General features: G+C 41.8%; 1 protein-coding gene across 2 annotated transcripts in view; it reads left to right on the top strand.

Moving 5' to 3' along the window:
* sipa1l1 (signal-induced proliferation-associated 1 like 1) overlaps positions 1-13,703 on the top strand; it is an 85,110-nt gene extending 71,407 nt beyond the window's left edge. Inside the window, exons 19-27 of one of the 2 annotated variants that reach the window (XM_062437311.1) lie at positions 1,530-1,627; positions 1,715-2,214; positions 4,664-4,861; positions 5,609-5,777; positions 6,764-7,001; positions 7,191-7,361; positions 7,607-7,718; positions 8,079-8,157; positions 9,618-13,703. In XM_062437311.1, the coding sequence (XP_062293295.1) occupies positions 1,530-1,627; positions 1,715-2,214; positions 4,664-4,861; positions 5,609-5,777; positions 6,764-7,001; positions 7,191-7,361; positions 7,607-7,718; positions 8,079-8,157; positions 9,618-9,761 (1,709 nt within the window). In that variant the 3' untranslated portion in view covers positions 9,762-13,703. The remainder of the gene's footprint in view (positions 1-1,529; positions 1,628-1,714; positions 2,215-4,663; positions 4,862-5,608; positions 5,778-6,763; positions 7,002-7,190; positions 7,362-7,606; positions 7,719-8,078; positions 8,158-9,617) is intronic. The other variant, XM_062437312.1, reaches the window with a different exon arrangement.
* Positions 13,704-13,977: the final 274 nt, after the last annotated feature.

Here is a 13,977-nt window from a genome sequence, read left to right as displayed (position 1 = left end):
TCAACACAGCTGGCCAGCTTACTCTTTGTGTGGCTTTCATTCACCCCCCCTACAGTCTGTTCCTTATTCCCCACTGCTGTTTGTCTCTCATTCATCTTTTTTATTCTCTTTATATTTTGGTTTTCATTTAATTACTAAGTATTTTCCCATGAACTGTTTTTTGGGAGTTTTCTTCTTTTTCGTCCAGCTCGGCCACCGAAAGCCACAAAAAAAACTTAACTGCTCCACTACTGCTCCTCCAATTCCCAGCAGGACGTCGCTTTGGTTGATTGTTGACCAGCCTAGTTTCAGTCATGTCCTCAACCTGTTTCTGTCCGCCACAATCACAGAGAAAGGTCCTGGTCTCTCATTTGTGGTTGTTTAGAGCACTTATGTCTTTATTGGTCAGGGAGGGACAATTCAGGCCTCGGCCAGCTCAGTCGAATTCAGCCAAATGTCCACTGTGAAGCCTCCGTGGTTTTAGAGTTCTGTTCTACCCTCTTCTTCCCATTTTTACCCCTTTGACCCGTTAGTCTTCGGCAATGATGATGTGGCCGCGCTTTGTCCAGAAATAACACGAGTCACACAGAGGGCAGCACGCTCACTTTTGTCTCCTAGTTCCTGTCACACTCAAACAGGACAGCAGAGAATTTTACAACCCTTGCCTCCTTAACCATTAAAGTAGTCTATATAAGGCTTTGTATGGAAATAATTTATGCAGTGGGAAAGGAAGAGTATGAAGAATGTTGTTTCTACTGTTATGCACAGAACTCCCTCAATTTCTTAGCGCACATATCAACCTAAGACGCTGGTAAATTACTTTTGGTTCGTCATGAAATATCCAATACAGAGACTAGTGACATATATACTGCATATTTATGCACAGTCACTCAAAACAAGCAGGCATGCACACATGCAACCGTCTCTAATTAGTGCAGAGAGCCCTCTGGGCCGCTGTGCAGAGACAACTATGCAGAGTAATGAATATTCTTAGTGAGATATGGGGGGGTGGGGGATAGTTCCTCTACACTTCTGGATTCACCCCAGCAGATGTTATGATACCTCCCTCAGCTATCTCTCTCTCATGGTGCTGTGGTCATTAGCTGCCTACTCTGTATGTCTTGTTGCATAACATCTAGACAATTACACAACAGTCCCATTTATACCCGGAGTTTCGCTTCAGGACACACACACACACACACACACACACACACACACACACACGTTCTCTCACGCGGTACAGCTTGCCTAGAACAAACAAAGCCAGCAGGGACCGTATGGGGACAAATTTCCGTTTGATGTGCGTTGCTTTTGATGGCAAGTGATGTGTGTTTTTTGTTCATGGACACAGCAGAGGCAAAATGAAAACAGTGTCAGCGTTATGAGCCTCCTGGAAACATGACTGCTGTAGTAGCAAAATACACATAAATGAGCAGAGCGGGGAACAACTTCTTTGTTGAATCATCAACAAGTCATCTGTTTATACTTCAGGGTTTTTTGCGAGTGTTTGTCACCAACTCCAGCCTTGTGTATTGCTCCGTTTCTTGCAGAGGCGCCAGTCTCCAAGTCCGGTCAAGGCTACTCTGGAGGTCCCCGTATCCAGAGGCAGGAGCAGGTCATCCATCTGTCCCCGAAGAAGGGCAGCCAGGTCAGGCTTTACACCTTTCAAATGAGTTCCATCAGGAACACAGTTTGATGTTTTTGTTTTATTTTGATGTTCTTTCTTTTACTTCAGTCGGACGGCCCTTACTCTGGTCACTCCAGCAGCAACACTCTATCCAGCACAGCTTCCAGCGGGGGCCATAGCGACAGCGATAAATGGTACGAAATGGGGGCGGGTGGAACCTCCAGTGGAGACCAAGGTGAATCAGAGCCCAACGGCCTGGGAGGAGGAGGCTACCTCCAGGGGGCCTCGGCCGACAGTGGCATTGACACGAGCTCTTATGGAGCCTCACATCACGCCCACCCTCACTCGCATCATGGCAGCACCACCTCCCTGCTGGCTCCCAGCGGAGGCAGAGAGGGAAGGGGAGAGGGAAGGGAGCGGTCATCATCTCCATGGCACAGCCCCACGGAGGGAGGTCGCAGGATGCTGGAGAGGTCCCCTGCTGCTGCCGAGTCCCCAGGTCCCCCGGGTGAAAGGAGCATGGATGGGACGGGCCGAAGTCCACCTACTCATCTCCTCGTTAGAGACAGCAGCACCTACAGCCTGAGTGATACTGGATCACACTCAAGGTCTGTATTTGTGTATTTTTGTTGATATTTGTTTGTGCAAGATAAATCTGACGGGTTGTGAAATGATCAACAAGTTAAGAAAGAATAAGAACGTTTTCTGGTATGCTTATTATCTCTCACTTTTCTCACAGCTTTGCTTTTCCTTGAAAAAGGCTGGATAGTTGTAGCTCCCTACAACTCTAAACAGATATCCAAATGAAACAATCTGAGAATTAAATAGTTAATGAATATGAGCAACCTATGATGAGCCTTTATGGGGAAGTATTACTCCACTATTAAGGGTTACAAGCCTAAAAGACTTCAAACCATTGGGTACAGATTTGTTGCAAAGAAACAGGGTGAGAAACCAGGCTGAATGGAATGCAGGCAGCATATGAAGTTGCAGGTACGACACTGAATCTCTATCAGCTGATATTCAAACAGCAGTGGGTAGTAGATCTTTTTTATCTGCTTATTTGTATTGTCAAAGACCGTAAACTTTTTTATTTGGACTCAGCCATGAGAGGCTGTGTAAAAAAAAAAAAGTTTTTCATCATGAGTATGTATTCATTATGAAAGGGTTAGGGTTAGGGTTATCTTTACGTGCCTACATAGCCATCAATTCAGGTCAGCATGAGCGTCATGTGTTGTTTTGTGTGCTGGGTTCAAGTGGAGTGAAACCACATTGATCTGACACAAACCCGCATTGTGGCCAATGGGTTTAGAGTGTGCCATCACCATAAGCACAAGCAGCTGACCAATAACCAAACCCACACAGCCAACTGAATACATCCTAAAATAAGAGAAGTAGTTAAAAAAACAGTCACAGGTTAACAGTGTTATATATTCATGAGAGAATGATAATGAATCATTTGTAAATTGCTTCCTTTGAATAAAAAAGTCGAATGTTTTTCATTTAAAATTTGACCTCTTCCACGTTGTCATTTGTCATTGCAGCTTTTGCATGACCTCTGCAACATGTTTCCAATTCTCATAACTCAGAGGCAATATTTCTTCATCTGAGAAGAACATACACTGGACCACCTCCCTTTCAACAAAGTCTTCCTGGAAACCAAGCGCAGGAGTAATTTCAACTGCCTCTTATCTTTCCACATTATGCTTCAGGAAATGTGGAACACGTGTCCAACTTTTCGGAGCTGAACTGGCGTTTAGGGCTGAGGGAACTTAGCAGAGGCACAGCCCTCTTGTTTTAGCATGTCTTAATCCCCCCCCCCTCTCTCTCCTCGCTCAGATAGAGTTACAGTTCATGACCTGGGCATCATCTGTCAAGCATTTAAGCTACATTTGTATTCTGTCAGAGTGGCAGTGGGAGAGGGCTCAGAAATGAGTTGGCTTGACCGAAGGTGATAGTTTGATAGAATTTTCTATCTATAACAAGGTGATGTATTTCTCCCCCTGGAAATCAGTCACCAAAGTTAATCAAAAAATATGATTGGATAAGTTAACATGATTGTAATTTCTCAATTTTCTCCCTGTTGATTGGGTATTTAAAGTAAATGTGATTATTAAGATTGCTTCTTACTTTTTGGGATCCAGTGTTTTTTTTGTTTTGTTTTTTTAAGTCACCCTCCACTCAAAAATGTGTCTAGCTCATTTTTATATCAATGTGATGTTTGATCTTCACTGTGCAGAATGACATATGTGCAGAGTTTGATACTGGAAGTCTGTTTTCACATTCATCTGCGAAATGTGGAAAGTTTTTGACTAGTTTGAAAAGCCAGTCCTGGTCCAATATTTTAAGCTCATTGGACCGAAAGTATGATGTGTAAACATGAAGCCTCCAGTGCACAAACACTGAGAATGGACTTTACAGTGAAGTAGGAGACATCTTGTATCCAGCAGGAAAATGTCTGAATTGAAATATATTTGCATTTTTATAGATTCTTGAATTTTTAATGAGGAAAACCACATCAGACGCAGAGTATTTTTATATATATCTCCAAAACATGTCTGGAGGGGATCTTTAAGATTTCTTTTTTCAGATTTTCAGTATGTTGCCTGTATTTGACATTTTTTGGTAGAGAAAGACAGCAAGTACAGGGAGAGAGAGATGATGGTATGATATGCAACAAGGGTCCCATTGCTGGGAATCGAATTAGGCATATTGTGATTGAGTGGTATGTGCCTTAACCATCAGGCCACTGTGGTGCCTCCAGTGTTTTCTTAAACTATGGAAGTTTGAGTATATCTTATTCCTGCTGGGCCTCTAAATTACAAAATGATACTATTATGCATCACATAATGCTTTGCCCAAGGCCAAAATTAATCCCCCAAGGGTCTAAAACTTGTAAATTCCCTCCTCAATTTAAGAAAAGGATCACATTGCTTTGACATGTTTTTTACACTAGATTATAATACATGTATGTAGCTTACATCAGTCTGTAAGCTTTGCATTCATGAATAACCCCCACCCCTCCACCCCCTCTGTTTTCTCTCCTCTGTCCCTCAGTGCCAGGCACTCAGGCCACAGCTCCCCCAGAGAAGAGTCCTCCTCCTCCTCTTCGGCCACCTCCCCTTCATCTCAGTCCTCAGTGTCCCCCGGGCCCAAAAGCTTTTATCCCCGCCAAGGAGCGCAGTCCAAATACCTGATTGGCTGGAGGAAACCGGGCTCCACCATCAATTCTGTTGACTTTGGAGACACACGCAAGTAAGGATAGAGAAGGAGGAGGAGGGAGAGGGGGGAGGGAAGGGGGGGGGGGGGGGGGGGGGGGGGGGGGGGGGGGCATGAGGAAACAATAGGACTAGCTTGGACACAGAAATCCTGTGTTAGAAACTGGGGGTGTGGGCATTTACCAGACAGGTAGAGATCAATGATAGATGCTTTTAAGTTGCATTGTGGGAAATGTAGGGACCATATTTATAATAATACTAACGACAAAAAGTTAGGATATTTAGGACTGATCTGCATTAATATTGCACTTTTCTTTCTTAAATCCATCTCTCCTGATTCCTCTTCTGAAGTTATTAATGGTGCCACTAGATCATTTTGAGTTTTGAGTGCTTTGCTCAAATACACAATAGTTAGTGCTTGACATCTGCTTTATCTCATCATTTCTCTCCAAAGATTATTATTATTCATAACTTTATATGGTTGTATTTATACAGCAGGCCTTTTGTATATGATTGTATTTGATTACGTGACTTGTCCACCCACTGTACCGGTACTTTCCTACTGATGTCTATCACTAGTAATAATATGCGTACTACTTGATTACCCCCTTGTGGCAGAAGAGGATATTACACTAAACAGGATGTAGTAACTGAAGGCAAATTGCATTAGAATGTCTTTTTTCTTTTTTTACTTTATCCATGTTTTATTAAAATATTGTGTCAACACATTAGCAATGCTATATGTATCTTTAATGAAATCTCTGGCTATGTGTGTTATTTTTAGGAAGTCTCCAGGAGAGAGTGGAGGGGATGTTGTTCCCACGCCAGCAGCCAGGCCCTCTCTTAGAGATATGCACTCTCCCCAGCCTCATGCCAAATCTACCATAGAAGAAGATGTGAAGAGGCACAGCGCCCCAGACACCCCCCCACCACCACGCAGACATAAGGAAAAGGTATTTTTACAGGCATGTTTATAAAACCTGTTACAGGGACAACCTGTTCATTGAAACATTGTGAAGGAAATATTCAAAAGTTACAAAATGTATTTAGATTTAACTGCTGCTAACAAGGGTTTCAAATAATAACAGCTTAAAGGATAAGGCTGGTGATTTTTTTTTTTTTTTTTTCTTCTCATTGTCAATAAATCTCATCTGCAGAGCCAAAAAAACAATGAACTCATCCTACTTAAAAGTATTGTGGGTGTATCCAAAGTCTGATATATCTTATTAATCTCTGCTGCTGCACTGGGTGACATGTTCCTGCTCCACGAAGAGATTGGTTGCCATTGTTTGTTTAGAAACTGCTCCAAAAAAAGAATAGCAGTGATAAGATTGTAACAGATTGTAAGAGAGAGTGTCCTTGTATGGCAGACACCACTGTGCATGCTTGGGCACTCTTCAGTTTATAGATATTTTTTAGCTTGTTGTACTACATATCATGCACTCTTGACTTACTGAAATTCTTTGAAAAATGTATGATAGCACAAGTCAAGATGTTTTTTATATGTAGCACAATGACGTAGCAAAGCTCTGTAAACTTAACTTTGGTTGCACACATGTGCAGTGGTGTCTGCCCATACAAGGATCCTCTCTGCTGACAGTTACAGCTTAATGGCTGTTATTACTCTTTGGATCCGTTTCTAAACAAACAACTTTAATGGCACTCCTCTGGGGGCGAAGGAAGACTTCAGCCAGTGCAGCGGTGTGGCTCATTGACATGCTTTTAATCATTTTTGGACAACAACGGAGGAATCTGCACATTTTACAAAATACAATCTACAATATATCAGGCTTTGGATACACACACAATATTTGCAAGTAATCTTTAACTTAGATGTAGAGAATTTCCCACACATAGAAGCATTGATGCACCTGGTCTTCAGATGGGTGGCACATCAGATTTACGCATCAGTAAATGTGAATATTTCCTCCCCGCACAGCACGCCCACAAATCACCACCAGGCACCAGGTCTCCCAGCCACCGTCGCTCGCTCCACCGCACACTGTCAGATGAGAGCATCTACCGTGGCCAGCGCCTTCCACCTCTGAGGGACTCGGTGCCCGAACCGACACTGGGTGCTGATGTTCTCTTCAGCTGCTCCACCCTTCCACGCTCACCCACCACCCGGGGCGTGCCTCTCCGACGACCCTCATATAAGCTGGGAGTCAAACTCCATGGTAAGAAAGAGCAGTGAGGGTGTAGGCATCTTGTTATAGAGGTGAATCTGCAAATCAGTAGATATAAGACACTATCCAAATAATAGATATAATTATAATATTTTCTGCACAGTTGTGGGAAGGTAACACACAATTGAATAAACAAAGTTTATGCAATGAACTTCATGCAGCACTAAACTCTGTCTGCAGGTGACCTCTCAGCATCTGACACATCATTGGTGGATTTGGTGGAACGTCACCGTGGACCGATCCCTCAGGAGCTGATGCCTCTCCCATCTTCAGAGAGGGACAGCCCACTTGAGTGGACACATCTGGTAGATGTGGCTAATACCTTTGAGACTGAGAGAAACACACACTACGGTACGGCCAAAAACTCTCACTTTAACTTCATAAAGTTCTGTATGTTTGAACTCACAAGTAAAGGTAACAATAACAAATTGATATGATAGCCGTTAAAAGTTATTATATAGACTTTCATGTTATACCATGAAAGTGCTTACGTGCAATTTCAGCTAGAGGCCTTTAAAAACTGAATCTGCTGATTTCGTCTCTGCTTTACTAACTTTGTTTTATTTCCACCTTGGTTCATGTCTCTGTGCCTCCAGTCCAGAGAAGTTTTGTGTTCGGGGATTCAAACCACCGAAGCAGCGGCGCCTCCAGTCCTCAGCAGCCCCACATAGAGCTGCAGCCCGCTCCACTGTCACGACCCTCATCTAGGTAACACTGTAATAATAATAATATGATTATAGGCACAGCTGTTATCAAGATAGAAATATATTCACACACAAGAAATTAACAAGAAACTTATTAAACCATCTCAAGAACACAGCTTGTTCATTATGCTTATTTTTGTAAACATGTAATCTAGTAAATCTAATTAGAGTATTGCTAAATGAATTAATTCAATGACTTCTCATTGTGTTAGGATTTTCTTTTTGTTTTGATTGGTGTCATTCACATTTCTGCAGGAAGTGTCATATCAACTAGATATTATTTATGAATATAATTTAACTGAATATACTGTATATAGGGTATAACCAAAGCCTATTAAATGTCTGTGCTTATTTGTTTCCACAGTGAGGGTCACATAGGGCTGGAGAGGAAGGTGACTAAGCTAGAGGCCATGGTGAAGATGCTCCAGGAGGACCTGAAGAAGGTGGGAGAGGTCACGTAAACATGACATACATCCTCTGTACACATATACAAACAGCACAGTACATACTCATACTGTTAATACCCTTGTGGCATATCAGCATGCACACTGCCTCTTCTGTGTTGTGCTCAAGCATTATTTTCTTGTTCCACTTCAGGGATGAAAAATTAGCCGTGGGTAGATTTGCATACAGTGGAATAGGGAAGACGTTAAAAATATACATTTTATTTTCAATAAAAAAATACAAAGTCAGCAGTTGAGCACTTCCACTTTTGTTTTGGTTAAACGCTGCTGCTCATCAATGTAAACTGCTGACTTAGACTTTCAGTTCAATCAAACTTATTTTTACTTCAAGTCACCTCAGGAACAGTTTAAAGTTGCTTGTGTATCTTTCTTAGGGATGCATTTTTTTGCTTGAGATGTGTGCGCGTGTATTTTCCACACATCAATATTAATTACAGCTGAGTCTCCAGCATCAAATAATACTTGCAGGTTTATGCTATACGTATCATATTCACATCCTTCCAAAAATCTCTGTTGGAGTAAAATCTAGCGAGTGAATTAGAGTTACTGTCAGTTATCCTACTGAAAGTATCCTCAGTGGACTGTGGCTGTGAAGACAGTCAACACACAATTATTCCAGCAGCTCCGGTGTCTTAGCTTTTGATCCCCAGACAGTGTGGATCCATAAACAGCATCAGATGTTGTTTTTGTAGTCCTATTTTAACCAGTTTTGGTGATCATTGACCGTTATCACCTTGTTCACAGCTAACAAGCACGGAAGCTTGAAAAGCCTGCTTCTGCTGTAGTCGTATCGTTACACTGAACAGCTATTTTTGAACATGTGGCCTACCTGTAACCGAGACCGACCTCTCCACAGTGAAAAGTTTTCACCCTTAGACTTGCTGCAGTCTGGTTGATATGGTTGATATCTCCTGCCATTTTTTGTAAACTCTGAGCTGTCTGTGAAATCATAGCAAGTGTTAAGCTGTGTTTTGATTTGATTTAGTTTTTGAAAGCAGCAGTAAATGATTCTGACAGTAAAAACTAACATCCTTCATTCTCACCTCCTTCCTTTACTCTCAAGCCAGCTGCAATCTGACTGAAGTTGATTGACAGCTTGAAACAACACTCTCTTTACAGTGTTTTTATAGTAGCTAGATGCCTGAACCTCACATTTTTTATTATTTTATTATTATCAAATATTTATTTTCATGGGGCCAACTATTGATATTCTTTTAGTTGGATTTCAAGTGTCAACTCAAAAAAAGGCTTGAATTGTGAATATAATCACTAAGCAGATGGAGAACTGATTATATTTATATAGAAAATAATGTGCTTAAGTTATAAAGTGTTGAGCAATTTATTTTTTTCTACTTTGTAGTTGGGAAACATTTATTCAGTGAACTGCTTAATAACTGATTTCATTTACTAATTGTATCCAATCTTTCTTTGTGTTGTAGGAGCGTGAGGAGAAGGTGCGTCTTCAGTCTCAGATCAAGAGGCTCTGGGAGGACAACCAGAGACTGCAGGAAGAGTCGCAGACGTCTGCCACAAAGCTCAAGAAATTCACTGAGTGGGTCTTCAACACCATAGACATGAACTGACTCTCACTCTCTGCACATTTTTTCAATCACACACGCACGCACACACACACACACAAATGCATACATCAGCACATCTGGACGGAGAAGCACACTGACAAGAAATCGTGCAGAAGAAAAGTGGAGGTTTAATCCCAGTTCAGCTGCTGCTGGACTCAGTTACTCTGATGTTGAACCCTCTAACCACCTTCCATTGGCTTCACACATCAGCGGGGTGGTATTATTGTCTCAGTCTCCACATACCATCTGTTAAACTACTCAGGATGAGACTCAAGAACAATGGGTGTTGCTTATCAGATTATGTCCTCTACTCTCCTATGGGACCACGAGAAGGTTGCTGAATTGATCTTTCTCTCATCTTGCTGTGCCAAAATCTTCTGCAAAATTGCCAACGAAGGGGAAAGCTCTCCCCCCTTTCCCTCCCTCCTCTCACTTTAGAAGTCAACTTCACGGCGAACATAAATAATATCCTCATCCTCCGGACATGCTCTCTCAGAGGATGCGCTTCTCTTTTAAGGACAGCCGGCAGTAGATATCTGACCTTTTTTTGTGTTTCCTCGTCATTCCTTTTTTTTTTTCACTAACTCTTTTTTCCAAATGTCGCCCATCTTCTCTGAAAAGGTGAGTCCTTTTCGTGCCAAATCAAAACCCGCTACAGCCGAGGGTAGCAGAGACATCCAGGTGACTTGAAAAAAAGAGGAAGTCTCTGAAGTGCCGAGCAAGAGTCAAGACAGGTACGCAACAAATCTGCCAGCCCAGTTCATAATCATACACACCTGTAAGAGCAGAGTAATAAACACCGCGCACAGGGAAGGTTTTCATTTCCTTCAAATGGAGAGCGAAGAAGTTTAGCACCTGTGTTCTCTCTCCACAAAGTTGCTGTGAGATTCTTCTGACCGCCGAATGGTCGTCGGGGCTGTTTGTCTCTCAGCCACCAACGTGGAGGCAGCTTGATCTGCCTCTGCACAGGAGGAAAACTTGGATTTGTACAGTTATTATTATTATTTTTTTTAATTCTCCTCTGTGAGACTCAGAACTGGATCAAAACAATCCCGTCTGTCCCTCCAGCACAAGCCAACACCCGACAGAGGAGTGTATTTAAAAGCCATCGGCAGCGGTGCCATAAAACAAGACTGATATCCAGAGTGCTTTGGTCCATCCCAATTGTATGTGTCTTAAAAGCAATAGGAAGAAGTCAGGACTCCTCCTCCTCCTCCGCGCAAAAAAAAAGGGAGAGAAAGTTTGATGTGGGAAAATGTATTTTAAAGTCAAGATTACATTTAGCAAGATACTCATTTCTGCTGCACAAGAGCCTCCGTCTTTCTCCGCTGAAGCATTTGTGCTGTGAGGAAAAAGGAAAGTGAGGACTCCACTCATCATCCCACTGTCTGGAATACAGAGAGCCAGCTGATAATAAATGACAGAGACATTTTTTAGGAGGGGAAAAAGTTAGGTCTTGTTTTTGTTTTTTTCCCAGGTTAATTTATTTCCTTGTATTATAATTCCAATAAATAAGTTGTTCTATTCGTACAGTACAACTGACATCAGTGTTAAGTTCCTCAAGACAAAAAGTCACTAGCTATATTATTTAAATGGCTTTCTTTCTTAATTCCGGCTAAAGCCTGACTATATACTTTTTATTCTGTATTCTGTTGTATTTTGTGGTGCCCAAGCCTGCTGTCGTGTTGCTTACAGTGCCCTCTAGTGATGACCAGTGGAAATGTCATGAGTATTAAATGTGCCGCCAGTCACTCTGTATTTTCCAATGCCTCTTCAGCAATCAGTCAGACATCGTCCAGGAGGCCACATGAACCACAGGACAGGACGAGAAATCACAAGCCAGCTTTGACAGACAATCAAAGTTCGAGTTTTGATAAAGGGAGCAGACCTTAGGTATGCTTGTGTGCGTGTGTATGTGTGTGTTTAATGTCTAACATCTGTAGTATTCCTCAGGTTCAGTCTTTGTTGAAAACACAAGGATCTTTTGACGAGTTCTTAAAGTAATTCAACAAAAATTGCTTCTATGGTTAGATTGAACCCCCCCCCCCCCCCCATGACAAAAAGGGAGATACAATACCTTACTGTACCAGTGGCAGTGTGTGTTGCCATTGTGTGAATGTGCATCAGTCTATCCAGCCGTGCCTACTGTCACTTATTTTGGTCATTTTCTCCCAGTCAGAGCAGGGATGTGCCTTTGAAACAGCACCTGGGGAACAGATGAAAAGGGGGGAAAAAAGCAATCCTCCTTCTTCATCCTGAAAAACAAACAAAACACACCTGCTAACAAACACACGTATGATTTTTAATCAAGTTCACATTGCACGCCCCGCCTCATAAATGTTTGTCCAGGGAATCTGTTGCGAGGTTTCTGTGTTACTAACAGCCTTTCTCTTGTTCAGATGAATATTTGCACTGAACACAGGCTGAGCAGTCTCCGGATATAGACAAGGGGGAGAGAAGTGTATGAGAGTGTATGGAAATGTTTGTGTGAGTGTATGTAAGTGTGTGTGTGTCCACACTCAGTTGCATGCAGTTTTGTTTTTCAAACCTGGTGCTTGTAATAAGAAAGAATTGGAAAAAATAAGTTCCCTTCAAATTTGAAAGCTTCTTTTAAAGAAAGTTATTTCCTCTGCCAGGTGTCTGACATTACAAACCGAGTGTTTGGGCTAACATCCAAGCCCTTTTCATGAAAATCTAATCTCTTGAAGTAAATTTGCATCTTAAAATGTATGCAATTTAAAACAAAACAAAAAGAACCCTGCAGCATACAGCACAACAGCCCCCCGTCTGAATGTAAAGAGAATATAAACAAGCCTAAAGAAATGTGATGTTTACTCTGACATATTCATTCAGCTCTGCAGTTTTGTAGAGAAATGAGTGGACTCTTTAAAAAGAAAAAGAAAAGCCTAAAGTAGTCATGGTTCTGTTTTAAGAATCTTTTTCTTTTCCGGTCTGTATGCACAATAATAACACCAGTGGACAGTCGATATTTGCTCAGTGAGATGATTCAACACGTTTAATAAGTTGGCCAGTTGTGAAAAGCCGTCTGCATTTTTGCCTCCATGGTCATCCAATAATGTGAAATCCTCAAAAATATACACAAAAGATGAGTCATGTAGGCAGAAATGTTCCTGATACATTTTTCACTGTAAATCGTTGGGCATCGAGTTGGATGTTAGATACAGTTATCAACCTTATACAGAGAAATATCCTCACACGCGCCAGTCCAGTAAATGTAGTGCGAATGTTGTTATTTTTCAGCGCATATACGTTTGTTTCTTTCCTCAGCTTTGTTTTTTGTTTTTTTTGTTGCTTTTTTTCAGAGGGGATATGGGAAATGTGAATGTTCAAATGTTCCATTTTGTAATATCTTTTACTGATAAGAACCTTTGCACAATGTTTTATATAAATGATTGAGTTTACAGGTTTATGGATGAGAAGGGTGAATTGATCCATTCCTGTGCGATCTTGTATAGATGTACTTTGTTGCTCTGTAGTTTTCCTGAAGGCAAAGTTCCTGACAGACAAACAAACAAACAAGAGGAAGGTGCTCGACTTTATTCGGTTCAAGAAACGGGAACGTCTCTTTTTTCCCCCTCAGGCGTCGCCGATCAGACGAGAGCAGGGCTTGGATGTTGTTTTGTATGGTAGGGATGCTTGTTTTCAGTCAGGTGAACTGGCGAGGTCAGCGATCGCATCGGGGGGCGGGGGGGAAGGAAGGTTTCACCGAGCGCAGAGTCACAGCTTTAACCCGCTGCGTCGTGATCTGTTTAGTTTCCTCCGGGGGTGGAAGAAGAAACACAATATCAAGAGGACCATACGTTTTACAGAATACAAATACTGTTTAAATCCCAGATCCATTGTCTTTGTAAAATGTTCAAGGTATGAAAAAGACATTTGCAGTGATCACAGTATTAAAGTTTATGAAATAAATAAATGCCGTCATCGATTTGTTGGTGCTCTTGTGTTTTTGTTAGGAAACTGAAAAACACTTGTTTCCATTGGCTTTTTTTTTTTTCCTCCTTCCATTTAATTTGTATTGATCTCTTGACTACTTTTTAAAAGCAAGCAACCCAGTGTGTCATGTTTCTCTTTCTGTCCCTTGCACTCAATAATGACAGCTCACTTCGAGTCAGAGGGAAGTGGATTTACTCGTACTTTCTCCTGCAGAGCTGCTGTCTGATTGCATCTTGCAGTGAGTAACTAGTGAGCAGGGAAA

This window comes from Scomber scombrus, chromosome 17 (genome assembly GCF_963691925.1).
Source record: "Scomber scombrus chromosome 17, fScoSco1.1, whole genome shotgun sequence".
NCBI lineage: Eukaryota > Metazoa > Chordata > Actinopteri > Scombriformes > Scombridae > Scomber > Scomber scombrus.
This window is presented reverse-complemented; position numbering and strand designations above follow the sequence as displayed.